This window comes from Dipodomys merriami, unplaced genomic scaffold (assembly GCF_024711535.1).
Source record: "Dipodomys merriami isolate MVZ:Mamm:240054 unplaced genomic scaffold, mDipMer1.0.p SCAF_7, whole genome shotgun sequence".
Taxonomy (NCBI): domain Eukaryota; kingdom Metazoa; phylum Chordata; class Mammalia; order Rodentia; family Heteromyidae; genus Dipodomys; species Dipodomys merriami.
In genome coordinates, this window is record NW_027206290.1 from 38794148 (window position 1) to 38821703 (window position 27556).

At 43.6% G+C, this 27556-nt stretch overlaps 1 protein-coding gene across 2 annotated transcripts in view; it reads right to left on the minus strand.

Moving 5' to 3' along the window:
* Dennd2c (DENN domain containing 2C) overlaps positions 1–27556 on the minus strand; it is a 55420-nt gene that overhangs the window by 11371 nt on the left and 16493 nt on the right. For both annotated transcript variants that reach the window (XM_070006398.1, XM_070006397.1), the window contains 12 exons: positions 20923–21921; positions 18850–18986; positions 17833–17945; positions 16959–17129; positions 14079–14175; positions 10485–10529; positions 7715–7902; positions 3979–4088; positions 2892–2961; positions 1359–1436; positions 646–786; positions 88–236 (listed from right to left, as the gene is read on the minus strand). In XM_070006398.1, coding sequence (XP_069862499.1) covers positions 88–236; positions 646–786; positions 1359–1436; positions 2892–2961; positions 3979–4088; positions 7715–7902; positions 10485–10529; positions 14079–14175; positions 16959–17129; positions 17833–17945; positions 18850–18986; positions 20923–21743 — 2120 coding nt within the window. In that variant the 5' untranslated portion in view covers positions 21744–21921. The remainder of the gene's footprint in view (positions 1–87; positions 237–645; positions 787–1358; positions 1437–2891; positions 2962–3978; positions 4089–7714; positions 7903–10484; positions 10530–14078; positions 14176–16958; positions 17130–17832; positions 17946–18849; positions 18987–20922; positions 21922–27556) is intronic.

Sequence of the window (27556 nt, forward strand, 5' to 3'; positions counted from 1 at the left end):
CAAATAACAATCCTCAGATCTCAGCTTCCTGAGCAGCTAGGATTCTGTAATCCTAGCTACAGGTCCTTGGCTTCACTTATTACTTACCTCAGGCTGTTGGCAACGAAGATTACTCTCCGCTCCAGAAGGAGAGAGGCACAGACCTGGATGAGATGACATACACTCAGGCACTTAAAAAGGCATTCAAAATCCACATGTTCCAGTCGTGAATCTAGTGGTCGGCAGAGCTCAATGGACTGAAATACAAGAATCTGAATCAGGAGTGCTGGTGTTGGAAAAAAGCCCCTAATCACACTACCAATGGGCTCGCTTAGTCCAAAAGAAGGCTACTACTCTGCAAAACTGCCTATATCATCCCATGACCCCACCAGCTCGCACACTTATTTCTGGTGAAATCATCCCATCTGATAGTGATATGGGTGACTATAATCTACCTCATAGACATGGTCACTGCAGAGAGCCCAGTTGATATATGACAGGAAGCCTTTGGGTCATGGGTTGAAGTTCAGATTGATTGGATGTTTCTTCAATTCTTTATGGGCCTAGAAATGTTCATCATGGCTTATGAAGAGAGCAGCGCCATCCCCCGGGAACTGGGAGCCACGTGGACAGGCTCAACGGTGTGTAGGAAGTGTACTAACTCACCCCATCTCCGGCCCCCGGCAGGTAGCTCTTCACCGTGATGGTGCGTCCAGGGGCTGGGAAAGGAGCTTCCATTACACTTCGCATGAATGGGTACACGAGGGCTGGTGACCTTTCTCTTCTCTTCTCTACTTCATCCAGGATCTGCTCATACACAGCGTGGTGTTTGATTATGGACTCAATAACAGAAGAATCAGCAGCTGCCAGGCTGGGAGCTCACACATGAAAATAACTAAAATGGATGCAGACAGAGAAGCTTCTACAACCCACGAGAGATTAAAGCACCAAATCATTTGGAGTATCTTCATGGCCCTAAGAAAAACTACTAACATGAATCAACTTGTTTTTCAAAGAGAAAGGGGCAAAGAAAGTGACACTGATGACAAAACCCAACAACGTGGGATCTAGGGAAGATGTAAGCTTCCAGCTGTGCTCTTCTCACCGGGATTTAGCAAGCTGAGTGAGAATTACACTGCATCTGTGGGTGGGTTAGAGATCTAAGTCAGGTCTGGTTCCTAATAACAGATGGGGAAACTTTCTAAAGCATATAAAAGAGCTACTCAGGAGGCTGAGATCGGAGAATCTTGGTTCCTAGCCAGCCTGAGCAGGAATGCCCATGAATATCCACAACAGGTTAAAGACTATGCTGCTTAACACTGCTATGAACAGCCCCCAGAGCTCAGAAGAGTGTCATGTTCCTAACCATCTCCACTCACCTTTGAAAACAGATTGAAGCAGCCTAAGCGACTAACTATGCAGTACACCTCAGGAAGTCGCTTTCCTTTGCCTTCTGGCTAGAAGAGAAAAAAAAAAATCACATGTTCACTAATTTGGACCAAGGAGACTCTCTTACACTAGAAGCTGGTAGCTATCATCTATAATCTTAGCTACTAAGAGGGCTGAGATCTAAGCATCAGGGTTTGAAGCCAGTTGGGGCAGAAATGTCTGTGAGACTCTTATCCCCAATCAACTAGCAAAAAGTCAGAAGTGGAGGTATGGCTCAGATGGTAGAGTGACAGCTGTGAGTGAACAAGCCAAGTGAGAACTCAAGGTTCTGACTCCAAGCTCCATTATAGAAGGAAGGGAGGGAGGAAGGGAGGAAGGGAGGGGGGGGAGGGGAGGGAGGGAGAGAGGGAGGGAGAGAGGGAGGGAGGGAGGGAGGGAATCATTTAACATTTTTTTTCAAATGGAGGTCTTGCTATGTCACTAAGCTTGGCTTCAGACTTCTGGGCTCAAGCAAGACCTTGTCTTGTTCTAAGTGGCCTGTTCTACTAGTAGACAGGGATACAGGCATGAACTGCCATACCGGGCTTCTTTTAATTCTCTTTAATATAAGGCAGGATCCCTATAGTTTCATCCCCAGTGAACATTGAGAGATGGGAAGTGCTGAGCGACTGTATGATGTGTGATTCCAGTATGATTCCAGGTGTGATGGAAGCACCTGAATACAAACAGCCTAAGCTGGTTGGTGAGTGACTCTGAACTTCAATGGATTCCATTCTTTAAGTGCCACTGACATTAAGCCATTATCTCAGCACTTACATTCTTTGAGTGTCCCTCTCTTGAATTTTAAGTTGGACAAAACAGACACTATATTTCTTTGTTATAAATAATAGTGATTAAGTTGTCTTAGACATGAATGAGGGGAATTTATTTTAAGGCTACCTCAGGTAACCTCAAAGTAAGATTAGAGAAAAATCAGACCTAAAGAGCTAGAAATGGCCATGAACAACCCATTGTAGACCTGGGAATGATTGTCTCCTGTATCCACATACCTGTTTCAGCCTTCCCACTGTTAGGAAAATGGAGGGAAGCAGAAAAGGAATAGGCCGGACTCGATCATCAACAGGTAAGGACTGTTTATTGCCAGCAAGGGCACAGACCTTTCCAGTTTGAAGGTGGTGTCAGTACTTACATTCTTTATTGCAAGCAAATACAGAAAAAAAAAAAAAAAGAAAAAAAAAAGGCAGAGTGCCAGAAGCTCATGCCTATAACACTAGTTATTCAGGAGGCTGAGGTCTGAGGATCAAGGTTGGAAGCAACCCAGGTAGACAAATCCAAGACTCTGATCTGAGTTCAAGCCCCAGGACTGGTGGGGAAAAAAAAAGTCCTTGAAGAGGCACTTGGGTATTGCACCTTTGTAACAAAGCTTCTTTAATACACAAATAATTAAGTAGCCCTTACACTCATCTAGAGGAAGTGTTTCTGAATTTCCTAGTTGACTAACTCTGTAGCAGTCTGGTACTTACCAAAAGCTTCTTACAATAACCAAACCACCGGCTTCCGTCTTCACCAGTCAAGACAAAGGAGAATGTCTCACTAGAAAGGAAAAAACTCATGGTTAACTGTGGGGGCCAAACCCCTATATAAGGCATTCTTCACAAAACAATCAATCAAAAATTAGTGTATGCCGGGCACAGTGGCTCACATCTGTAATACCAGCAACTCAAGAGGCTGAAGATCTAAGACTGGTAGTTTGAAGCCAGCCCAGACAGGACAGTCCATGAGACTACCTCTAACCACCAGAAAACCTGAAGTGGAAATGTGGCTCAAAGTCATAGAATGTTAGCCTTGAGTGAAAAAGCTCAGGGACAACACCCAGGCCCTGATTCAAGCCCCATGACCAACCAAAAACAAACAAACAAACAAACAACCCAAAAACAGAAAAAAGAAGGTATTAAAATGATTATCAAGCCAGGCACTGGTGGCTCAAGCCTGTAATCCTACCTATTCAGGAGGCTGAGATCTGAGGATCATGGTTCAAAGCCAGCCCAAGCAGGAAACTCTGTGAGACTCTAAATAACCACCAGAAAACCAGAAGTGGTACTGTGGCTCAAGTGGTAGAGTACTCACCTTGAGCTAAAGAGCTGAGGGACAGTGCCCAGGTCCAGAGGTTGCAACCCACTGGCATCAGGCTGAAGTGACTCTTAACCCTGTTTTCTCTCTAACACTGAATTTATTTTGTGTTTTCTTTTGTGAGCCCACACAGGAAATATTCTAATTCTGTTTCTTCCTTTCTTCTAGGAATCCTTCTTCTGGCAATGTTTCTGTTCCTGGCTCAGTTTTCAAATTCTCTGATTCTATTTTTTTTTTTTCCCTCTCGGTCATGGGCCTGAACTCTGGGCCTGGACGTTGTCCCTCAACATTTCAGCTCAAGGCTAGTGCTCTTGAGCCACCGCACCACTTCCATCTTTTTCTGTGTATGTGGTGCTAAGGAATCAAACCCAGGGCCTCATGCATGCAAGGCAAGCGCTCTACCACTGAGCCACCTTCCCAGCCCTCTGATTCTATTTTTGCAGTTCCAATATTAGACATCAAAAATCATGGTCCTCTCACCTCTTTAGTTCTGAGGTTGGCATCCAGTCCTTTGAATCAGGAAAACAAAATTTTGGGATAACTTTAAGCCTCTCTTCAGTGTCTTTGGATTGCTTATAACCATGGTCACCCTGAAAAATGTAACATCGTGACATTATTGTATGAAAGTAGAGAAGAGAAATAAAAACAACCCAGTCTTGGGAAAGCAGAACAAGAAGGCAAAGACTGAACATCACTGAAGATGCCCTGAGAACATTAAAGATAAGGAATCCTATTTTTATACAGAAAAGATTCCTGTGGGGCTGGGAAGGTAACTCCGTAGTAGAGTGTTTGCCTTGTATGCATGAAGCCTTGGGTTCGATTCCTCAGCACCACATAAGCAGAAAAAAGCCAGAAGTGGCGCTGTGGTTCAAGTGGTAGAGTGCTAACCTTGAGCTGAAGAGCTGAGGGACAGCACTCATGCCCAGAGTTCAGGACCCACGTCCGACAAAAAAAAAGATTCCTGGGGAAACCCTGTAACTTGCTGTCCTAGCATTTCTTCTCCAGAAGCAGGATCTACTTTAGAATTCATGCAAATGAAATAACAATATTTTTATGATTCATAGAATATTTAAACCCATTGTATGGTACCATTGATATTACAGATCTAGTCAGTCTAAAACATTCTCTGGTTAATAATCAAAGATGCTTTGAACATGCAGATGACTATTACTTAAGAAAAGATACTAGTTTTAGAATTTACCGAATATAAAATCATTTTCCCCAGCATGTCATTTTTGCTACTTAATTACTAGTTTGGGACTTGCCATACACTTTTAGCATTGAAGACTCTTGTAAAAGTATGTTTTGTACTTTACTAGACAGCCTAAATTTAGTCAAGCCAAAAATCATGTAGAGATTAGTATGACCCGCCCAGGAATTGGTAGGTCATGTCTGTAACCCAAGCAACTCAAGAAACTGAGATCTGAGGATCACAGTTCAAAGCGGACAGAGCAGAAAAGTCCATGACTTTCAGGTCTCTCATTTAACGAGCAAAAAGCTGTAAGTGAAGGGATAGCTCAAGTGCTGCAGTGCCAGCCTTAAGCAAGAAAAAAAATTTTGGGGGGGGGGGGTCCGGTCATGGGGCCTGAACTCTGGGCCTGGGTGCTGTCCCTCAGCTCTTCAGCTCAAGCTAGCACTCTACCACTTGAGCCACAGCGCCACTTCTGGCTTTTTTCTTTTTGCTCATGTGGTGCTGAGGAATCGAACCCAGGGCCTCATGCATGCAAGGCAAGCACTCTACCACTGAGCCACCTTCCCAGCCCCTAAGCAAGAAAATTAAGTGAGAACATGAGGCCCTGAGTTCAAGCCCCAGTACTGGAACAAAAAAAAAAAAAAAAAATCAAGAAAGGGCCCAGGGAACTAGAAACTACCAAACCCATCCCAGGAAGGGCAGCAGGAGGTGAAACCTCAACACAAACCCAACTGGCCTGTCAGAATTCAATTTAAAAAAACAACACAAACCCAAAGATACAACTACTAAGCATTTCCAGATGGCAGCTTCAGAGCACCAAGGCCCTGCCAGCAGGGCTGCTAAGCCAAGGGCATTATATGACTGCACTGGCCATGAAGTCTCCTCTCCCCTCAGCTTCTGTCACTTAGTGAGTGTTCGTCTTTCTAGTATCTCCAGAAAGAATTAGTATGTAAATTAGTATGTAAATAGTATGTAAATTGAGATGTGTGTGTTCTACAGACAGAATGAACTATACTCCCAATCCCTGAAATCTGACTTCCTTTCCCAGTGATACTGAGGTTTGAACGAAGGGGCTTGGACTTGCTAGGCAAATGCTACCCCCCACATTAAGCCATGACTCCAGCCCTTTCTGCTTTTGTTGTTTTTAATATACACCATTGCTTTTTGCCTGGGCCAGCCTGGACCTGGATCCTATTACACTCCTGCCATAGCTATGAGGGCACATGCGCCACCCGCCCAGCTTTGTCTGCTGAGATGAGATCTCACATTTTTGGCTGGTCTGGTCTGAAACCATGATCATCTCTATCTGCTTCACCAGAATAGCTGGATTTCTAGTATGAGCAACTGCACCCAGATGAATGGAAGTTTGGAAAAGGTAGACAGCGCAAATCAAATTACAGTGTTACTAGCAGCAAAGCTGGGTGTTGAATGCACACTTACAAATCCCAGCATCTAGAGGCTGGGCAAGAGGATCACCAATTTGAGGCCATCCTTGGTTACCTACCAGGATCCTGTCCCAAAAGGAAGAAAAATTCAGATACCATTATCAAATGCATTTATATCTCATTAAGTCCTAATAATGAATAACATTATATATAGTTTGCTATATACCAGACATTGCTCTAAGTGCTTATTTAAACTATCTCAAGACAGGTGCTAGTGGCTCATATCTATAATCCTAGCTACTCAGGAGGCTGAGATCTGAGATCATAGTTCAAAGCCAGCTCAGGCAGGAAAGTCCCTGAGACTCATCTCAAATTAATCACCAGAAAACCAGAAGGGGCTCTATGGCTCAAGTGGTAGAGGGCTAGCCTTAAGCAAGAAAGCTCAGGGACGGTGGACACTGACAAAATAAATAAGCAAAACAGTCGCATGCGCAGAAGTGGAAAACTTGAAGGGATAGCTCACAACTGACAGAATAAATAAACGAAACAACCTCATGCGCAGATGTGGAAAACTTGAAGGGATAGCTCAAAACCATGCAATACACTGCATTTCACATTCATCTTCCTCTTGTTTAAGGACGAAGAAATGGAAGCTTTGTAACTTGCTAAAGAGTATTTAGTGATAAAGTCAAAAATAAAAACCTGGACTGGGAAGGTAGTTTAGTGGTAGAGTGCTTGCCTAGCATGCATGAAGCCTGGGTTTAATTCCTCAGTGCCACATAAATAGAAAAAGCCAGAAGTAGCTCTGTAGCTCACGTGGTAGAATGCTAGCCTTGAGCAAAAGAAGCTCAGGGAGCCGGGCGCTGGTGGCTCACGCCTGTAATCCTAGCTACTCAGGAGGCTGAGATCTGAGGATCACGGTTCAAAGCCAGCCCGGGCAGGAGAGACCGTGAGACTCCTATCTCCAATAAACCACCAGAAAACCGGAAGTGGCGCTGTAGCTCAAGTGGTAGAGCGCTCGCCTTGAGCTGAAGAGCTGAGGGACAGCGCCCAGGCCCAGAGTTCAAGCCCCACGACCGACAAAAAAAAAAAAAAAAAGAAGCTCAGGGAATGCTGGGTACCGGTGGTTCACGCCTGTAATCCTAGCTACTCAGAAGACTGAGATCTGAGGATCACGGTTCAAAGCCAGACCGGGCAGGAAAGGCCATGAGACTCCTATCTCCAATAAACCACCAGAAAACTGGAAATGGTGCTGTGACTCAACTGGTAGAGTGCTTGCCTTGAGCTGAAGAGCTCAGGGACAGCGCCCAGACCCAGAGTTCAAGACCCATGACTGACAAAAAACAAAAACAAAACTCAGGGACAGTGCTCAGGCCCTGAGTTGAAGGTCCAGGACTGGTGCAAAAAAATAAAAATATAAAACAAAATAAAATAAAAGCCTGCCTTGCCAAATGAGTTTGTCTCCTTGTGGCTTATTTACCTCTGGCTCAGGCTACCTGAGAGTCATCAAGGACATTCACCAAATCCACAGCAAGCGCCATTATTGGTGAGAGCTGGCTGGGATGGTGACCACACTGAAGAGGAAAGTGCATATGCAGCACTGGAACCTTCCAGTACTTCTGAGCCTCCAGGAGCCTACCTTGTTGGGGAACTGCTGAATGACCTGGGGCACATAGCTGGCCCCTGAGGGCTTCCGGTGCAGAGACACCACCACGAATAGCTCAAACAGCTGCTGCTCCTGCATTTCGATCAGGTCCCGCTCCAAGGTCTGGTAGTGAGGGTTCCTCTTGGTAGAGTGCTGCAGCTGTGTCACGCGCCTCTGGCGATCTGTGGTAAAACCATAGCAGCGGTCTGCCCTATACCACTCTCTGCTCCTTTTAGCCTCCCAAGGTCACCTCTCACCCAATACCCATCCTCACTGTCAATGCTGACTCAATGGAGATGGCCAAGACCTCCTCACGCACCTTCCCGTGTAGCTCTACCTACGGCCAGGGGCAGGACACACATTAATGTCCTGACCATTACGTGTCTATACCCAATATGGATTCTATGCCACTCTTCTTTCGTGGCAGCATACCAGGCCATATGTAAAACATTTGGGAAAAAAACCAATTGACTGAGAAGAGATGCTAGTGATGGAAGCGTTGTGAGACCAGGAGGAAGAGGATAGTACTAAAAGCCTAAGAACAGACAGAGACAAGTCTCATCAAATGAGACCCATAGTTAGCTTGCAATGTCCTCCTTCTTCCTGGCATGTATTACTAATGATAGATATATGCTTATACCATAAATGGTGCCAAATTCAAGAGGAAAAAGGCAGGGAGTGAGTGCTTCAGTGCTTGTTTAGCATATTCAAAGTCCTGGGTTTGATTCCAAGAGAGAAGGAATGGGGTGGAAGGGGGGGAGAGGTGGAAGAGGAGGAGGAGGAGGAGGAGGAAGAAGAGGAGGAGGAGGAGGAGGAAGAGGAGGAAGAGGAGGAGAAAAGAAGGGAAAAAGCTGGATGCTGCTAGGTCATGTCTGTAATTCTAGCTACTCAGGAAGCTGAGATCTGAGGATCACGGTTCAAAGGCAGCTCAGACAGGAAAGTCCCCGAGACTCCAATTAACCACCAATTAATATCCAATTAACCACCAGAAAGCCAGAAGTGGCACTGTGGCTCCAAGTGGTAGAATGCTAGCCTTGAGCGAGAAAGCTCAGGGACAGCACCCAGGCCCTGAGTTCAAGCCTCCTGACCGACCAAAAAAAAAAAAGGAAAAGATGTTCATTAACAGACTACTCAAAAGAATGAAATTCAAGAGGCATTTGATTGATTTTTATCTCACTGGAGAGCCCAAGCTGACCTCAAACTTGTGATCCTCCTGCCTCTGAAGGATTACAGGTAGGGGACCACTTTGCCCAGCAGAAAACACAGTATTTAAAATACTATTGTTACCACATCTACTTTCTCTTCTAATAGTCTTTACTAGAAGAAATGTTTAGCAACAGAAGAAATAGTCTAAGTGTTTCTGAGATTTGCTTATGTTTCATCCTGAGCTACTGACTGGTGGTAACTCATTCTCTGACTGTTCTTTTCTTTTTGTTTATTATGTATTCAATCCAAAAAGTCACACTAGGGATCAAAATGTTAAGAACTCTCAAAAAATACAACTAGGGTCCAATGCTGGTAGCTCACCCTGCAATCCTAGCTACTCAGGAAGCTGAGATCTAAGGATCATGGTTTGAAGTCAGCCTGGGAAGACTAATCCAAGAGGCTCTTATCTCCAATTAGACAGCAAAAAAAAAAAAGCCAGAAATGCTGATGTGTCTCACATGGTAGAGCACCAGCCCTGAGTGAAAAAGCTGAGCTAGAGTGCAAGGTCCTGAGTTCAAGCCCTGTTACACACACACACACACACACACACACACACACACACACACTCCCTATGAACAGTTCCCTAGAATTATCCAATATATATAGTGCTCACACACACACACACACACACACACACACACACACACACACACACACACACACACACACACACACACACACACACTCCCTATGAACAGTTCCCTAGAATTATCCAATATATATAGTGCTTTAGCCAAAGCTTTCCTTACCCCAATGGGCTGAGTTCATGACAAGACAACTCCAGGTTCTATTTCTCACTAGCAATAAATATCACTGAGCTAGTCAGCATTACACATCACAGCTGAGCCTAATGATGCTTTCATTCCACCTTCAGTCAGGCCATAGAGTCCCAAGTCTGAGGCAATCCAGGCCAGTGGAAGGAGCACAAGACTATTAATCATAAGATTAGTGTCCAACTCAGATAATTCCCTTCTACTTTCTCATACCTCAGCGTGTTAGGGAGTTAAGCATGAAGCACATAGCTTGCCGTGACAATTCTTCAGATGAAACTATAGAGTGCTGAAGTGTGCTTGGATAAATAGAACCAGAAAGGCTCTATGCACTTTGTAGTACTAGTGCATCTGAGCCAAAACCAAGAAATGTTTCCTTTTGCACTGCCAGAGATATCAAAATAATTTAACAATAATGCTTGAGCTACTATGAAAAAATCAGATATTTAAGGCTAAGCACTATCTCAGCAGGTGATTCACAACTGTTTTGGCTGCCATGAAACTACAGCAAATGTGTCTGGGCATGCAGCACTGTGCAGCTGCCCAAGAACATTCCAGACCATGGATGGACTGTAATGGCTAGCTTCACTCCACTGCCTGGAGCCTTTGCATACAATCAAACATCTGACCATATAGTATTCTGTTCCCTTAATCTCAGCAGGTTCTAAAAATGAAGAAATGCCCTACAAAATGAAACTTAATGTGGGGAAAAGCATGCTTAATCACAAAGGCAGGTGTCCCTCCACCCACGGCGGGCGCTGGGCAGGCGCGCCCGCTGACTCACTCACTCTTTGGCAGGTACTCGCCATCGCTTTCGTTCCCGCTGGTTTCACCTGCAAAGAGAGGAAGTTTCCATTTGTATTGGCCAACAGTAGGAAGTCTGTGAGGATGAGAACAGTGTGAAACCTCTAAGACCTGGGGCCTAGTAAGGAACAATAAGGACGCTAAGCCCTTCTCCAAGTCACTTAGGCCAGCCATTAAAATCAAATACTGAGGGCTAACATTGACCAAGATGCATTGAACTCAGAAAACAAAATGTTGAACAGAAATCCTGTTGTACAACTACTTAAAGACAATTAAAAAAAGAAAATACAGGATAACACAGTAGACCCCCCCTTTTCTGTGGCTGACCCTAGCTGTGGATGCCTGGAACTCTGAATCCTCATACACTATGTTCTTTCTCAACACATATATGCCACAGAAGGTGTTAATTCACCCGTCACAGTCAGTAAAAATTAATAATACTCAAATGGAAAAATTAGTACAATATTCTAGAAGATTATGTGTGGGAAACCAGTGGGTTGTGCCTGTAACCCTAGCAACTAACGAGGCTGAGATTTGAGGATACAGGTTCAAAGTCAGCCCAGGTAGTCAAATCTAAGACTCTTACCTTCAATTAAGCAACAAAAAGCTGAAAATGAAGGTGTGCATTAGGTGCTAAAGTACCAGCCGTTAGCAAAAAGGACAAGCTGAAGCACAAGGCCTTGAGTTCAATCTCCAGACTGTCTCACACACACACACACCACACACCACCCCCCTACACACACACACACACACACACACACACACACACACACACACACACACGCACGCACGCACACAAGTACTAGGTAGCTGCGCATTGGTGACTCACGCCTATAATCCTTAGCTACACAGAAAGCTGAGATCTAAAAATCTTTAAGTTCAAAACCAGCCCAAGCAGGAAAATCTCTGGGACTTTTATCTCCCATTAACCACATAAAAACTGAAAGTGGAGCTGTGGCTCAAAGTGGCAAGCTTTGTGCAAAAAAAGCTCAGGGATCATCCCCAGGCCCTGAGTTCAAGCCCCATGACCACCAACAACAAAGTACTAGGTTCTTTTATATTGGTTTTTTTTTTGCACTCATGTTTTCAGCCACAAAATTATAATGAAAAAACTGAAAGGCAGTAAGTTGTTCTCTAACACTTGAAAACTGAAAGTTACAAAATGTTTAGGGTGGAATATATTCAGTAAAGCCTAGCAAGTACCAACAGCCTGGCATATGCAATTATCGATTAGGCTCTGTTGACATACAGACAAAAACTTCAGGACTCCAATGCAAACCTAACTGTGATGACAGAGCAGAACATGCTCTCTGGCATGAGAAAAGCCCCTCCAGGCCTAGAGGGGTAGCCTGAAAAATCTGGCTAAATGCTCATTTGGAAGATTACAAAGTAGGGACTACTCTTCTTTGTGTATATTTTTTCCTCTTCTGGTGGTAGAAGTTGACAATTTGGGCTAGTAAAGAATTTTGTCTGTCTGTGCCAGTATTGGGGTTTAACTCAAGGCCTGGGCATTGTCCCTTAGTTTTTTTGCTCAAGGATAGCACTCTGCCACCTGAGCCACAGCTCCACTTCCGGCTTTTTGGTGGTTAATTAGAGGTAAGAGTCTCATAGATTTTCCTGCTCAATCTGGCTTTGAACCATGATCCTCAGATCTCAGCCTCCTGAGTAGCTAAGATTACAAGCGTGAGCCAGTGAGACCTGGCTGAGGCTAGCTTTTTTGAAGGGTTGGAGATCAAATACAGTCCTTACAGAATAAGAATAGAATTTTAATCTGTAACACTGAGGATTTTATTTTCAGATGGATAAATTGTTAGACCATAGAATGAATTTTTTAAGGGAAATTAAGAAAATTTTCCTTGGAAGTCTACAATAAAGTAAGATACATTCTCCTGCTAGGTACTGGTGGCTCACGCCTATAATCTTAGTGAAACTCTTACTTCCAATTAATCACCAAAAAATCAGAAGTAGCTCGGCATTGTAGAGTGCTAGCCTTGAGTGAATGAACTCAAGGACATTGCCCAGGCTGAGTTCAAGCCCCAGGACTGGCAAAAAAGAAAAAAAATGAAAAGAAACATTTTCCTCTAATATGACTTGGCTATTCTTTGTTACTTAGAGATCCTAAGTTCTATACCTTTTTTTTTTTTTTTTTGTAGACAACCATGTCAAGAATCTGTTTTCATGGGACTGGGAAGGTGGCTCAGTGGTAGAGTGCTTGCCTTGCAAGACTGAGGCCCTGGGTTCGATTCCTCAGCACCACATAAGCAAAAAGAAGAAAGCTGGAAGTGGTGTTGTGGCTCAAGTGGTAGAGCGCTAGCCTTGAGCTGAAGAGCTGAGGGACAGCGCCCAGGCCCAGAATTCAGGCCCCACGACTGGACCCAAAAAAAAAGAATCTGTTTTCTTGTTTTGTGTTTGGTAGTTTTATCTTCTTTACTTCCTTTTTTCCCTCTCTTCCTTCCTTCCTTTTGCCAGTCATGGGGCTTGAACTCAGGGCCTGGGCACTGTCCCTAAGCTTCTTTTGCTCAAGGCTAGAACTCTACCACTTGAGTCACAGCACCTCTTCCAGCTTTTTCTGTCTATCTATGTGGTACTGAGGAACCAAACCCAGGGCTTCATATATGCCAGACAAGCACTATACCATTGAGCCACTGTGCTACTTCCGGCTTTTTCTATGTGGTACTGAGGAATCGAAAGCAGGGCTTCATAGATGCCAGGCAAGCACTCTACCACTTGAGCCACTATGCCACTTCTGGCTTTTTCTGTCTATGTGGGCCTATACGGGCCTCTACCGCCAGGCGCTGGTATCTCACACCTATAACCATAGCTTTATTTAGAAGTGTGAGAGCTGAGGATCACACTTTGAAGCCAGCCAAGGTAAAACAAAACACAAAAATTCATCTTCAGTTAAGCAACAAAAAATTGGAAGTGGAAGTATGTTTCAAGTGGTAGAGTGCCAGAATTGAGTGAAAAGGCCAAGTGAGAACAAGAGGGTCTGAGTTGAAGTCAACACACACACAGAAGGCTAATACTGCCAGGTGCTGGTAGCTCACGCCTGTAATCCTAGCTACTCAGGAGGCTGAGATCTGAGGATCACGGTTCAAAGCCAGCTCAGGCAGGAAAGTCTGTGAGACTCTTATCTCCAATAAACCACTAGAAAACCGGAAGTGGCACTGTGGCTCAAGCGGCAGAGCGCTTGACTTGAACTGAAGAGCACCGGGACAGCGCCCAAACCCAGAGTTCAAGCCCCACGACCAACAACACCAAAAAAAAAAAAAAAAGGCTAATACTAATAAATGATTTGAAGTCACAGTAGTAATACAAAATAATGATTCAAACTGCACGGAAAATTAGTCTTATTGGTTTATAATGATTTTTTAATTTATTTACCTAATACTTATTACTTGGTACAGTGATATGAAAAGGATGTGAAGAAAATGGTTCCTCATCCTAACAAAGGTTATATTTAATTTGCATAGACAGGATAGTAAACCAAAAATTATCATACCTACCAAACTTTAAGTTATATCATTCTCCCTCCATAGGCTAATAGCTACAGACAACAGGAATGAACAAACTTTTACCTTTTGAAGGAGGTACTTCCTTTCCAGAGTAAGGGTGTAACTTTATCCTCTTCTTCCCTCTCTTAGACTCAAATATGTCATCTATTTTCATTACAAGCTAAAAAGAGAAAAAAGACCAGAAAAGTATGTCATAACAAATCCACAAGGCTCATGGCTTGCTGACACTGTGTCTCATTTATAGAAAAGATGCATTTCATAAATAAGACCCTGCATACTTTCCAATTCAGAATCTAAAGGGTGGGTCCCCTGTGCTTCTCTCACAGGTGGGAGTGGAAAGGATACCTTCTTCCAGGTGAGTGGAGCCCAGTGAGTCAGGGACCACGTCTCAACATGCAGGCCACGTGGCCACTGCACTCCCAGGTGGTGAAACATCCAGCAGAGGCAAGCTTTCACTAGCCCAGAGCTGGAAGGGAAGACTTACTCACTGGGAAGGCAGGGCAAGGCTCGGCTACTTGTGCTCCTAGAAATTGCTCTCAAAGAGAGGGTAATCACACTCAGAACATTTTTTTGGTTGGTTGTGGGGCCTGAACTCTGGGCCTGGGCACTGTCCCTCAGCTCTTTAGCTCAAGGCTAGTGCTCCACCTCTTGAGCCACAGCACCACTTCCGGCTTTTTCTGTTTATGTGGTGCTAAGGAATCAAACCCAGGGCCTCATGCATGCAAGGCAAGCATTCTACTATTGAGCCAACCTCCCAGCCCCACTCAGAACGTTTTTATAAAAGAGAATCTACTCTTTGCTACTAGGAGTATTAACAATACAACCTATTTTAGAAATCAGAACACCTACTTTGAAACTGTTATATAACATTCTACTTTATGTGAATTACTCAGAATTCTTTCTTTGTAGGTAGGGTTAATGTGACAGAGAGAGCCACATTCAGAGAGACAAGAAAGAAGAATTAGAGGTTAATAACAGACACCTTAAAAACATGGATTCAACTTTTTCCCACGTATACTAGTATTTTTTCTTAACATTCTAAGCTATTCTTAAGTATTGGTTTTGATTTAACACAGTGCCTAGAATTGTACTTGTTAAGAACAATACATAAGCCAAGTACAAGTGCTCACAACTGTAATCCTAACTACTCAGGAGGCTGAGATCTGAAGATCATGGTTCAAAGCCAGCCTGGGCAAGAAAGACCGTGAGATTCTTATCTCCAATTAACCTCTAAAAAAATCTGGAAGTGGAGCTCTGGCTCAAAGTGGTGAGTGCCAGCCTTGAGCAAAAGAGCTCAGAAAGAACATGTAGGCCCTGAGTTTAAGCCCCACAACTGACAAGAAAAAAAAAGATTATGTAAGTTAATAGTCAACCAAGTTATTTGCAAGAAATTTATATTTTTTCCTGTGTCCTTAGTTATTCAGTAATCCGGGTAGCCAATGGACCATGAATCTATCCAGTACAAGAAAACACATGCAAGAAACATATGCTTCCAATATGCAGATTATTCCCACATTTCTGGATGTTTGTCTTTTAAAAGTTTTCTGCACCTGCCACTGTGAAAAACTGCCAGTGTTCTTTTACCACTACAACAACCAAGAGGAGAGTCCCAAATAAAAGTGTGTGGTTATGGGCTACAGAAAAGGTGTATGGGAATAAGCGTGTTTTGAAAACAAAATGACCCAAAATAGTAAAATCATTAATATGCATCTGAAAGGTACAATCAAAAAGCTGCTCAGGGCTGGGAAGGTGGCTCAGTGGTAGAGTGCTTGCCTTGCATGCATGAAACCCTGGGTTCGGTTCCTCAGCACCACATAAGCAGAAAAAGCCAGAAGTGGAGCTGTGGCTCAAGTGGTAGAGCGCTAGCCTTGAGCTGAAGAGCTGAGGGACAGCGCCCAGACCCAGAGTGCAGCCCCCATGACCGGCAAAAAAAAAAAAAAAAAGCTGCTCAAAGACTCCAGAAAGGAACTACTGTGCTAGCAATGAGACAAAACACATTTTGGTAATGAGCTAAGGAGAGCATACACTAATCTCTTAAGACAGCAAACTCTGTAGAATATCCTAGGAAATGAGAGAAGCCAGGCTGTTCTGCCCAATTGACACAACAATATAAAACCTATTAGAGAATGCTCACTAGCAAATTACCCCACACAGGCTTGCACAGCAGGAAAGGAAGGAAGGGTAAGGAAGAGCATTTGGACAAGATCAGTGGTTCTAAGCTAGGAAAACAACGTTTCTTCCAAGCACAGCTGGGGCCCTCACAGGGAAAGTAAATGAAAACCGCTTTCTTATGGAATGCCCCAGAAGATATTCCAAATGAAAGTCTACATTGCATCTGGCATATCCTAAAAGGACTTAATTTAAGCAGGGCACAGGCAGAAAGACTAACAGCCTGTTGACCATCATGGCTTCATCACCAGCCAGCCAAAGCGTGTGCGTGCGTGCGTGTGTGTGTGTGTGTGCGCGCGCGCGTGCGTGTGTGTGTGTGTGCAAGCACGCGCGCGTGCCACTCCTGAGGCTTGAACTCAGGGCCTGAGCGCTGTCTGTGAGCCTGTTTTTTTGTTTTCGTTTTTTGTCATCATGGGGCTTGAACTCTGGGGTCTGGGCGTTGTCCCACAGCTCTTCAGCTCAAGGCTAGTGCTCTACCACTTGAGCCAAAGCACCACTTCCTGTCCCTGAGCCTCTTTGTGCTCAAGCCTAGCTCTCTACCACTTGAGACACAGCTCCACTTCAGCTTTTTCTGGGTAGTTTATTGGAGATGAGAGTCTCACAGACTTTGCTGCCTGGGCTGGCTTCGAATTGTGAACCTCAGATCTCAGCCTCCTGAGTAGCCAGGGTTACAGACGTGAGCCACCATTGCCCTGCTAACCAACATGCTTATTTATTCTCATTTATGGAAATGCTGACGTAAGATTGGAAGAACGTAAGTCATGAAACCCTTACCCTTGGAAGATTTCTCTTTTTTCCGTTTGCAACTTCCCCAGCTCGGAAAAGTTTCCATTCAGTTAAAGTGACTGGCAAAGTGGTATCCTTGGTCAGCTTTGGCTGTAACCAAGCTTGGGAGTTCTTCAGATCCATCGTCTTCCGGTGAGGGAACAGAGGCTTGGGAGGAAGCTGAAACAGGAGAAGATAATCTGGTAAAGTAAGATCATCCAAGTTTCATACAAAGTCAATTATCCTAGAAGAGATCTCAAAGGAGGATACCATAACTTCTTCCTCATCCCTGATAGAGCAACCTCTCTATCATCAAGACTCCCTGGCAACAACAGCTTCTACTCTTCTCACTCAGCCCAGGGGCCAATGCTTTCAGCGCCAAGGCAGGTAATGTAGGCCATGGGCCGACAGGAGACTATGCAATGGTAGAAACTGCAGTGAACTGAGAAGGTCTGTACAAAGGGACTCATACTCAATCCTTTCTGAAATGGTAAAATTTGAAAATATATAAATAACAGAAAAAATAAAGAAATATGTTCTACCAGGTTATGGTGGCTCATGTCTGTAATCCTAGCTCCTCAGAAAGCTGAGAGCTGAAGATGATGGTTTGAAGCTAACTCAGGCAAACAAATCTAAGAGCCCTTACCTCTAATTAGCAAGTAAAAGGCCAGAAGTAGAGGTATGGTTTGAGTGGTAAAGCACCATCCTTGAGTGAAAAAGCTCAAGGAACACTGAGATCCTAGGTTCCGTCATCAAAACAAACAAAAAACTTCACACAATAAAGGTGCAACCCCTTACTACTGACCCCAGTTAAACCATCTTCATCCTTCTATACAGGTTATAAAGATTCTGATGTTTCCTTCAGTTACTCCCCCGGTTATACCTTAGGTGCTTTGAAAGCACTTTTAGCAGGTGGAAGTCTCCAGGCAGAAGGGGACCGCCACATGGGTAAAGGCTGCACTGGGATATCTTCGTATGGATTTTCTTTGCTGGGATCTTTAAAAAATACAGAGACTTATTTTAGAAGAACATAATTAAGTGGAAGGAAAAGTGACTACAACTAGAAGAAGAAATAAAATATTGACTACATTCTGTTTTCCTCTTCTCAACTGATGTAAAGAATAAAGAAGGTCTCCAACCAACAGCACTTAAGGCTGGGCACCTGTGGCTCACGTCTGTAATGGTAGCTACTCAGGAGGCTGAGAACTGAGGATCAGTTCAAAGCCAGCACTAGCAATAGTCTGTGAGACTCTTATCTCCAATTAATCACAGAAAAAGCTAGAAGTGGAGTTATGGCTCAAGTGGTAGAGTGCAAGCCTTGAGCAAAAAGAAGCTCAGGGATAACACTCAGGTCAGGACCGGCAAAAGAAAAAAAAATCACTTAGGTGTCCAAGCTAAAAAGAATTTTCAAATATCATATTGAAAAAATATTTACTTCTCAACTGAGCGTCCATGACATCAGTGTAAGACTCATTACAGAGTAAGAGAATTTATAAGCAAGGCTGGTGGCTCATGTCTGTAATATTAGCTGCTAAGGAGGCTAAGATCTGAGGATCAAAGTTCAAAGCCAGGGAAAGAAAGACCATGAGACTCTTATCTCCAATTAACCACCAGAAAGCTGAATATAAGAGATATGGTTCAAAGGGCATTGTGCCAGCCTTAAGTGAAAAACCTAAGGGACAGTGTCCAGGCCCTGAGTTTAAGCCCCAGTACTGGCACACAAAGACACAAAGACACAAAGACACACACAAACACACACAGAGTATGTATACATCAAAGATTCCCACATTACAAAGGCAAATTAAGTATGTTTGACTATAAGAGAAAATACCTTCCTACAATTAAGGGCATCACCAAATACATATTCATTAAACTTAATTGCAATGCTGTAGACACCTACATATGATATCTTCGTAGATATTATCCTCGGACTGTGTGAAATAAAGTGCTGAACCAGAATTTCTTCCAAGTTCTTCATGAATCTTGGGTGAGTTCCGGTTTCGAAAGTGCTGAATATCCTCAAATTCAAAGGATTTCCTTAAGGAAAAAAAGATATTTCAAGCTACATCTTTAAAAACTTTAAATTTGGTATGAGTAGATAAATATTGATTAGTTAAAAAAGTTTTTTCAAAATTATAAACCTGTTTTTATCAGAAATCTAGTAATAAACTCAGTTGGTGCTCTCTACATTCATGTGAGAAAATGAGGACTTTAGCTAATTACTTTCATGCTTTTCTTTAGGCCTAACTAAAAGTGGGGCTAAGGAGAGGATGCTCAGAATTAAGTTGAAGGGTGTATTCCGTTCCCTACGACTTCTTTATATGTGCTGGTACTGGGGCTTCAACTCTAGGCTTTGACCTCTGCTTTGGCTTTTTTGCTAAAGGTTGGTGCTCTACCAATTAATGACAGCCCCACTTCTGGCTTTTTGCTGGTTAACTGGAGATAGAGTTTCACAGATTTATCTTGCCTGGCTACCTTCAAACCTGATATTCAGGTCTTAACTCTGTTCCTAAAACTTAATTTGAATCATGGGAAAATGGGTGACATTGATCAAGATGTACTGTATTAACTTTATAGACCATAATAATGACAATTTGCTTTGAGGTTAAAATGCATTTGTGACTTTAACTAAATATCACTATTCCACAATACTGGGAAATATGTGAAATTTATGTAATCACCTAATCTTAATTAAAAAAAAAAAGAAAAGTGAGAGAAGGGATGGCTTAGGAGAGATGGGTGACAATGTTGTCAGACACCTTGTATTCATATACTGTTTTTTAGAATGGGAACTTCTTTATACTTAAATAATAATAATAATAAATGTTTAAAAAAGACGTATTGTATTCAGAAACTGCCACGCTGAATAGAACCCCCTTTGTACAACTACTTAAAGATTTTATTTTATTTTATTTTATTTATTATTGTCAATCTGGGTCTGAGCTCTTTTGCTCAAGGCTAGTGTTCTACCACTTAGAGCCACAGCGCCACTTTCAGTTTTCTGGCAGTTAATTGGAGATACGAATCTCACAAACCTTTCTGTCAGGGCTGATTTTGAACCACGGCCCTCAATCTCAGCCTCCAGAGTAGCTAGGGTTACACGTGTGAGCCACTAGTGACCAGTTTATAATTTTTAAAAATTATGTGACTAACTTGTTTTGGTAGGGATGGGTAGGTAAGCTGGGGGAAAGAGAAGGGTGACACTGTCCAAAAAGAAGTGTACTCATTCATTACCTGCCTTATAAAACAAAAACCCTCTGTATAACACCTTAGGAATAACAATAATTTTTTTTTTTTGGGTCCGGTCCTGGGGCCTGAACTCTGGGCCTGGGCGCTGTCCCTCAGCTTTTCAGCTCAAGGCTAGCACTCTACCACTTGAGCCACAGCGCCACTTCTGGCTTTTTTCTTTTTGCTTATGTGGTGCTGAGGAATCGAACCCAGGGCCTCAGGCATGCAAGGCAAGCACTCTACCCCTGAGCCACCTTCCCAGCCCATAAATATTTTTTTAATTACAAAAAAAAAATAAAATAAACCAGGCAGGCACTAGTGGCTCACACCTGTAATTCTAGCTACTCAGGAGGCAGAGACTGGAGGCTCATGATTCAAAGCCAGCTGGGGCAGGAAAATCTGTTAATTAACCACCACAAAGCCAGAAGTAGAGCTGTGGCTCTCCTCTACTAGAGTGCTAGCCTTCAGCAAAAAGGTCAGGGACAGTGCCCAGGCCCTGAGTTCAAGCCCCAGGACTGACACACTAAATAAACAAATAAATTTTAAAAATTCAAATCAGAAAGTTTTCTGATACTTTTATGTCAAAAAATTGTCAGGAATTTTCTAGCCTTCTACATTTTCCTCTTATTTTCTCTCCATATTAATCAACATCTATATTAAGTAAGTTCCATTATAAAAGCTAGGAAATAAAAAGTTGTCTGAAAGGGGAAACAAACTCCAAATTATCTGCTGAATAAAGACCTACCTTTTTGATCGCCCTCTGATTTTTCCACCATATTTCTTTGGTTCAGGTTCCTGAGAAGAGGCCAGAGAAGCCTCTGCACATGAATGATCTTCACAGTACTTTCTGTCACAGTTTCTTTCTTTACATGGTAGAACCCCAGACTCGGATAAATAGCGGAAGGTCCTGCGTGGCTTTGGCAAAGGGTTTATAGAAGGGCCACACTCTTGCCCCTCAGGTTCACAATAAATATTTTCCAAGCTCTTGGTTATTCCATAAGAACTATCAAGAATTCTGAGATTCAGTTCTTTGGCTGAAGAGTCACAGTGTTGTAAAGCCATACTGAAGACTTTATCTGGGGGAAGTGCTTCTGGTTTTTTCCACAGTATCTGTGAGGTATACAAGTTTCCTGGAGGTAATGAAGTCCCTGGATCCAAAACAACTGCTTTCCAGCTCTCAATCTGTGTGACCCGAGAGAAGACCCCACTGGGGTCTTCCTCATTCTTCCAAGGGTGCCTGTCTCCACAGTCAGCTTTCTCACTTTCATCTTCACTTTGATCGCGGCTTCTGGCATCTTTCACATGGAAGCCCGTGCTTGGGGAATTGGTTACATCCAACCTTTTGCTCCTTCCCTCACCTAGAAGATTTTCCTTAGGAAGAACTTGGCGACAGTGGCCATACCTCACTCCAAAGTCCTTGGGACGCCATTTGGCTGGGCTAGAGTTGCCATTAGTCCTTCCTTCCCACTGAGAGATTTTTTGCTTGATGTTTCGGCAATGACTTCGTGACAGTGTCTGAACTGCAGAACGAGAAAAGCCAGCATCCATATTCCCGGTTGGGTGCATGGCAAGAACTGGACTTACACCATTGCCAGGGAAGTAGGAAACATTGTGTTCTTCACCCCACAGAGTGCACACCGTTTCGGAAGCGTCCTTTCACATCCAATGTGGACACATCTTTTCTTAAAGAACTATTGCAGTCATGGATCCTTGTTGAAAAGGGCTATAAGCCTATCTTGACAACCTTATTAAAATGAAACGACAAGGTTAACCCAGGTTTTTGTTGTTGTTGTTGCTGTCTTTTGTTTTGGGGAGGTGAACTCAGGGCTTGGGTGCTGTCCCTCAGCTTTTTCACTCAAGGCTAGCACTCTACCACTTTGAGTCACAGCACCACTTCTGGTTTTCTGGTGGTTAACTGGAGATAAAAGTCCCATGAACTTTACAGCCTTGGCTGGCTTTGAACTGCAATCCTCAAATAGCCTCCTGAGTAGCTAGGATTAAAGGTGTGAGCCACTTGCCCAGCTTAACACAGTTTTTATAATATTCTGATTTAAGCATCACTAAAACATTGCCCAATCCTCCCTAAATTAGTGCACGTGTAAAAATGTGCCTGCTCACGGGTGCAGGTGGCTCAAGGTAGCAGTGTGGACAAAAGGCACTCAGGGTCCAGCACTGTAGTAGCTATTGTGCCTTGGACCTTCCCATCCTGACCGCATCCTTATCCCAGATCAACCAGAGATTGGCCTTCCACTCCCAAACACCTCACTCGGCCAGTCAAACAATCTGTTTCCCCAAAGATAAATCTGGCAGAACACTTTCCCCACCAATGTAGCAAAGACTTGCTCTTGAATTCTGCTGCCTTCTGATTATAAACAGTAACAGACTCCAAAGTTCCTGAGGTAGGGTCATCCTTCCTTGAGCTTTCTCTGTGTGACCCTGATTAACAGGCAGGAAAGTATTTTAGCCTAGCTTTGTCAGTGCATGTGATCCCAAGTAATGTAATAGACATGTGAAACTCTCTCTCTCTCTCTCTCTCTCTCTCTCTCTCTCTCTCTCTCTCTCTCTCTCTCTCTCTCTCCAAACTCATCTTTTTTCACTGAGACTACTCCCACAAGTCTATAGAAGAAACAGATTTAAGCCAGGCAGGTGGCTCATGCCTGTCATCCCAGCTACTGAGAAGGCTGAGATCTGAGGATCATGGTTCAAAACCAGCAGGAAACTCTGTGAGACTCTTATCTCCAATAAATCACTAGAAAACCATTAATTCCGCTGTGGCTCAAGCAGTAAGAGCACTCACCTTGAGCTGAAGAGCTCAGGGACAGTGCCCAGGCCAAGAGTTCAAGCCCCATGACCGACAAAAAAAAAAAAGAACCAGATTTAGCTGGGTGTTGGTAGCTTACAGCCATCATCCTACTCGGGACGCTGACATGGGGCTGACATGTGAGGATCACAGTTCTAAGCCAGCCTGGGCAGAAAAGTCTATGAGATACCTGTCTCCAATTAACCACCAGAAACTGGAAGTGGCATTGTGGCTCAAAGTGGTATAGCGCTAGCCTTGAGCAAAAGAACTCAAGACCAGCACCCAGACCCTAATTTCAAGCCTATGACCAACAACAACACACAAAAAATGGAAAGTAGAAGTAGTCAAAGTGGTAGAACACCAACCTTGAGAAAAAAAACTGAGCATGCAAGAGGCAAGCATTGGTGGCTCACGCTTGTCATCCTAGCTACTCAAGAGGTTGAGATCTGAGGACTGCAGTTTGAAGCCAGCCCAGGCAGAAAAATCCCCGTGAGACTCTTATCTCCAATCAACCTCTCAAAAAACAGAAGTGACACTGTGGCTCAAGTGGTAGAGCACTAGCCTTGAGCACAGAGGCTCAGGAACAGTGCTCAGGCCCTAAGTTCATTCAAGGCCCACAACCAATGAAAAAACGAAGAGAGCTTTTTTCTAGCTCTTTTCTCAGCTCTTTCTCAGCTCCTTCTTCTCTTCTCTTTCCCAGCTCTCTCTTCTCTTTCCCAGCTCTTATTCCCAGGCCTTTCCCAGCCATGCGGAGGGCTAACATGGCCTGGTGCCAGCCAGAACGATGAATAAACCTACCCCTTACCTGAAAAAAAAAAAAAGAAAGAAAGAAAAAAGAAAAAAAGAAGAGAAAATTCAGGATCCCTAGTTCAAGGTCCAGTGTCCTCCGCCACACACACACAGCATCCAAGCCCTGAGTTCAAGTCCCAGGACAGGAACAAAAAGAAAGAAAATATCAGACTGCTTGTTCACAAGGCAAGAAAAGTGCTATGAAACGTATATGTAAAGCTTTTTTACCCCTCTCCTCTTTCAAGTTTTTTTTTTCCCCTTGGCCATCAAATAATTTACTGATTCAACCTGTACTCAGTAGAGGCCCAAAGAGGGCTGGAAGGAGTCAAGGGCCAAGGTGCCTGTGGCATTTGGAACAGTTCATAACAGTCTGTGCAAAGCATCCAGGTGTATTTTTTACTCACGATCTAGAGCTGCCTTAAGGAAAACTATCCCATCAAAAGCAGAAATTTTCATTTTATCTCTATATCAGGCAGTGTCCATTTTAAATGCAAATACCACTGAGTGGTTTGATATGAAGAAGAGCTGACGGAAAGAATTCACATGCCCTGCTGAAGGGAGCCTCGAGCTACAGGAGAGTCAAACACAAGCTACATTCAGGACAGAAGGAGGGAGGGAAAGTCTCTCTAGGCATGCAGCCAGCCAAGAACGCTCCTTGAGGGGAGCGGGGGATGAGGAGTATTTGTGGGTAAGAACACACCCTGAAAGGAATGAAGGGGGAACATCCTGTGATGTGGAACATGTGTGTGCGTGCGCATGCACAAACACACACACACACACACACACACACACACACACACACACACACACACACACACACACACACACACACACACACACACACACACACACACACACACACACACACACACACACACACCTCAGGTCTACTGACTACTGAAATCCTCCTTCTCCCACCAGTCAAACAGAGCATGCCAATCAATGCTCTGGCTGGGGAAGGGGCAGGGAAGTCCAGTCAGATGTCTCTGACACAGCTGCCGGGATTCCACTGCCCGACATCTGGACTAGCACGGAGACAGCCTGGTTTCTGCCAAGCCAACGCCTCTCCCAGGTCTTCACCCAATACGCCACTGTGCTGCCAGCCTGGGCCAGGCAGCACTGCTGTGCCCCTCTGCTAGGCACACAGGCCATGCATGCCCATGTGGGTATCGAGGGCCCAGCCTGGGGCAGCAAGAACTGAAGCGTGGCCGCAGGGAGGTCAGGTGTACTGGCGTGCTGAGGAGATGAGAGCCACCCTAGGGAGATAAACTCAAGCCCCCAGTGCGTACTGTGTTGGATTAGTGTTTTAAGTTTCTCAGTTTATGAAAAAGTAATTTTATATTATCTGAAAGTAAGTTACTTATATGTTGCAAACCCGAATGCAACTACTAAAAGAATGTCTTTCTAAAAATACCAACAAAATGGAGGAGGAATAGCCAACAAGACCACCATCACTAACTATCGCCAACAAAAAAACCACCTTACATAGCACAAACAGAATTAAAAGGGCAAAGGGAAGCAAGCCTACCTAAGGTGCTCACACCTGCAATCCTAGCTACTCAGAAGGCTAAAAGATGAGGGTAATGGTTCGAGGCCAGCCTGGGCAAACAAATCCTGGAGATTCTTATTTCCAATTAGCCAGGAAAAATGGGAGGGATGTGGCTTAAGTTGTAAAGTGCCAGCTTTGAGTGAAAAAGTTAAGTGAGAGCACAAGGCCCTGAGATCAAACTCCAGGTTCAACGGAACACACATACACACACCACATACACACACCACACACACAAACACACACCACACACAGGAAAATACAACAAAGAAGTCAAAGCCATAGCAGATTTTATTTTGCCAGTTGTAAGGCTTGAACTCTGGGCCTGGGGCACTGTCCCTCAGCTCTTCAGCTCAAGGCTAGCACTCTACCACTTGAGTCACAGTGCAACTTCCAGCCTTTTCTGCTTATGTGGTGCTGAGGAATCAAACCCAGGGCCTCATGCATGCAAGGCAAACTCTCTACCACTGAGCCACCTTCCCAGTCCCGATTTTTTTAAGTTTTTAATTTATTTTTTTTGCTAGCCCTGGGGCTTGAAATCAGGGCCTGAGCACTGTCCCTGAGCTTCTTTTGCTCAAGGCTAGCACTCTACCACTTGACACAGCACCACTTCTGGCCTTTTCTGTTTATGTGGTCCTGAGGAATAGAACCTAGGGCTTCATGCATGATAGGCAAGCACTCTACCACTAAGCCACCTTCCCAGCCCCTCAGCAGGTTTTTAAATGGGATGTATATAAAGTGGCCTAAATAATTTTCACAAAAAGAACAGTTAGATTAACAATCTTCCTGTCTTGAAGACTTACTATAGCTAAGCAAGTAAAACAACGTACATTAAAGACTGGCCAGACACATCACCTTTACAATAAAATTAAATTAAAAAAAAAAAAGACTGGCCAAACAAAAGGATCGGTGGAAGGCCCATCCCAGTAGAGAACATGTGTCTGTGTGTAAGCTGACTGCTACCCAGCATGAGAAAGAATAACCTTTTCAATACAGAAGTGGGGTCTGGTTGTCACCCACACCATTTATAGAAACTAACCTGAGGCTGGGTGCTATCATCATAGCTACTCACGAGGCTGAGATCTGTGGATCATGGTTTGAAGCCAGACCAGGCAAGAAAGTCGGAAAGACTTTTATCTCCAATAAACTACTCAGAAAAAGCCAGAAGTGGGGGTGTGGCTCAACTGGTAGAGTGCTAGCCTTCAAAAAAAAAGAATCCCAGGTACAGTACCCAGGCCCTGAGTTCAAGCCTCCAGACTGGCATTAAAAAAAGAAGAAAAGAAAACTAACCTGAGGAAAATAGAAACCTAAACATTAGCACTAAAACTTTAATTCAAATTTTTAAAAAAAATCTCATGACTCATGAAAGAAAAAATTTTCTTACATGGAACACAAAATTGTGTGTCAACTGACAATGACTTAAATCCAGAACATATTAACTATTACTATTAATGAGTAAGGCCAACACCACAACTAAAACCTGAGTAAGATATGAACAAACTCTTTACAAAAGATTTATGAGTAACCAATAAGCATAATAAAGCTCATGAAAAGACACACAACATTATTAGTCATCAAGGAAATGAATGTTAAAACACTAGATACTCTACATATATATCAGAATGGAATAAATGAAAAAGAGTGCCTGGAACTCTCAAGCACTGCTGGTATAATAGAGTATAGCCACTTTATAAAAGAACTGGGCAGTTTCTTATAGAATTAAACATATAAGTGCCATCAGACCTGATAATTATCAGTAGGTGTTTTACATGAAAGGAAAACACATCTTTACAAATACTTCTAGATGAATACTCATGACAGTTTTATTCATAATAATCCTAAACTAGAAACAACCCAAAGGTCACCATCAGGGGAATACATAAACAAATTTTAAAACAGTTACATCAAACAACTATTACTCAGCAATAAAAAGGGATAAACCAATAATATGCACAATAACATAAATATATCTCAAAAATATGTAGAGACAGCCGGGCGCCAGTGGCTCATGCCAGTAATCTTAGCTACTCAGGATACTGAGATCTGAGGGTCCAGGTTCAAAGCCAGCCCAGGCAGGAACATCCATGAGACCCTTATCTCCAATGAACCCCCAGAAAGGTGGAAGTGGCACTGTGGCTCAAGTGGTAGAGTGCTAGCCTTGAGTACAAAATTACAGGAATACCACCTGAATTCAAGCCCCAGGACTGGCACAAAAACACCCGAAACAAACAAAAAAAACCTATG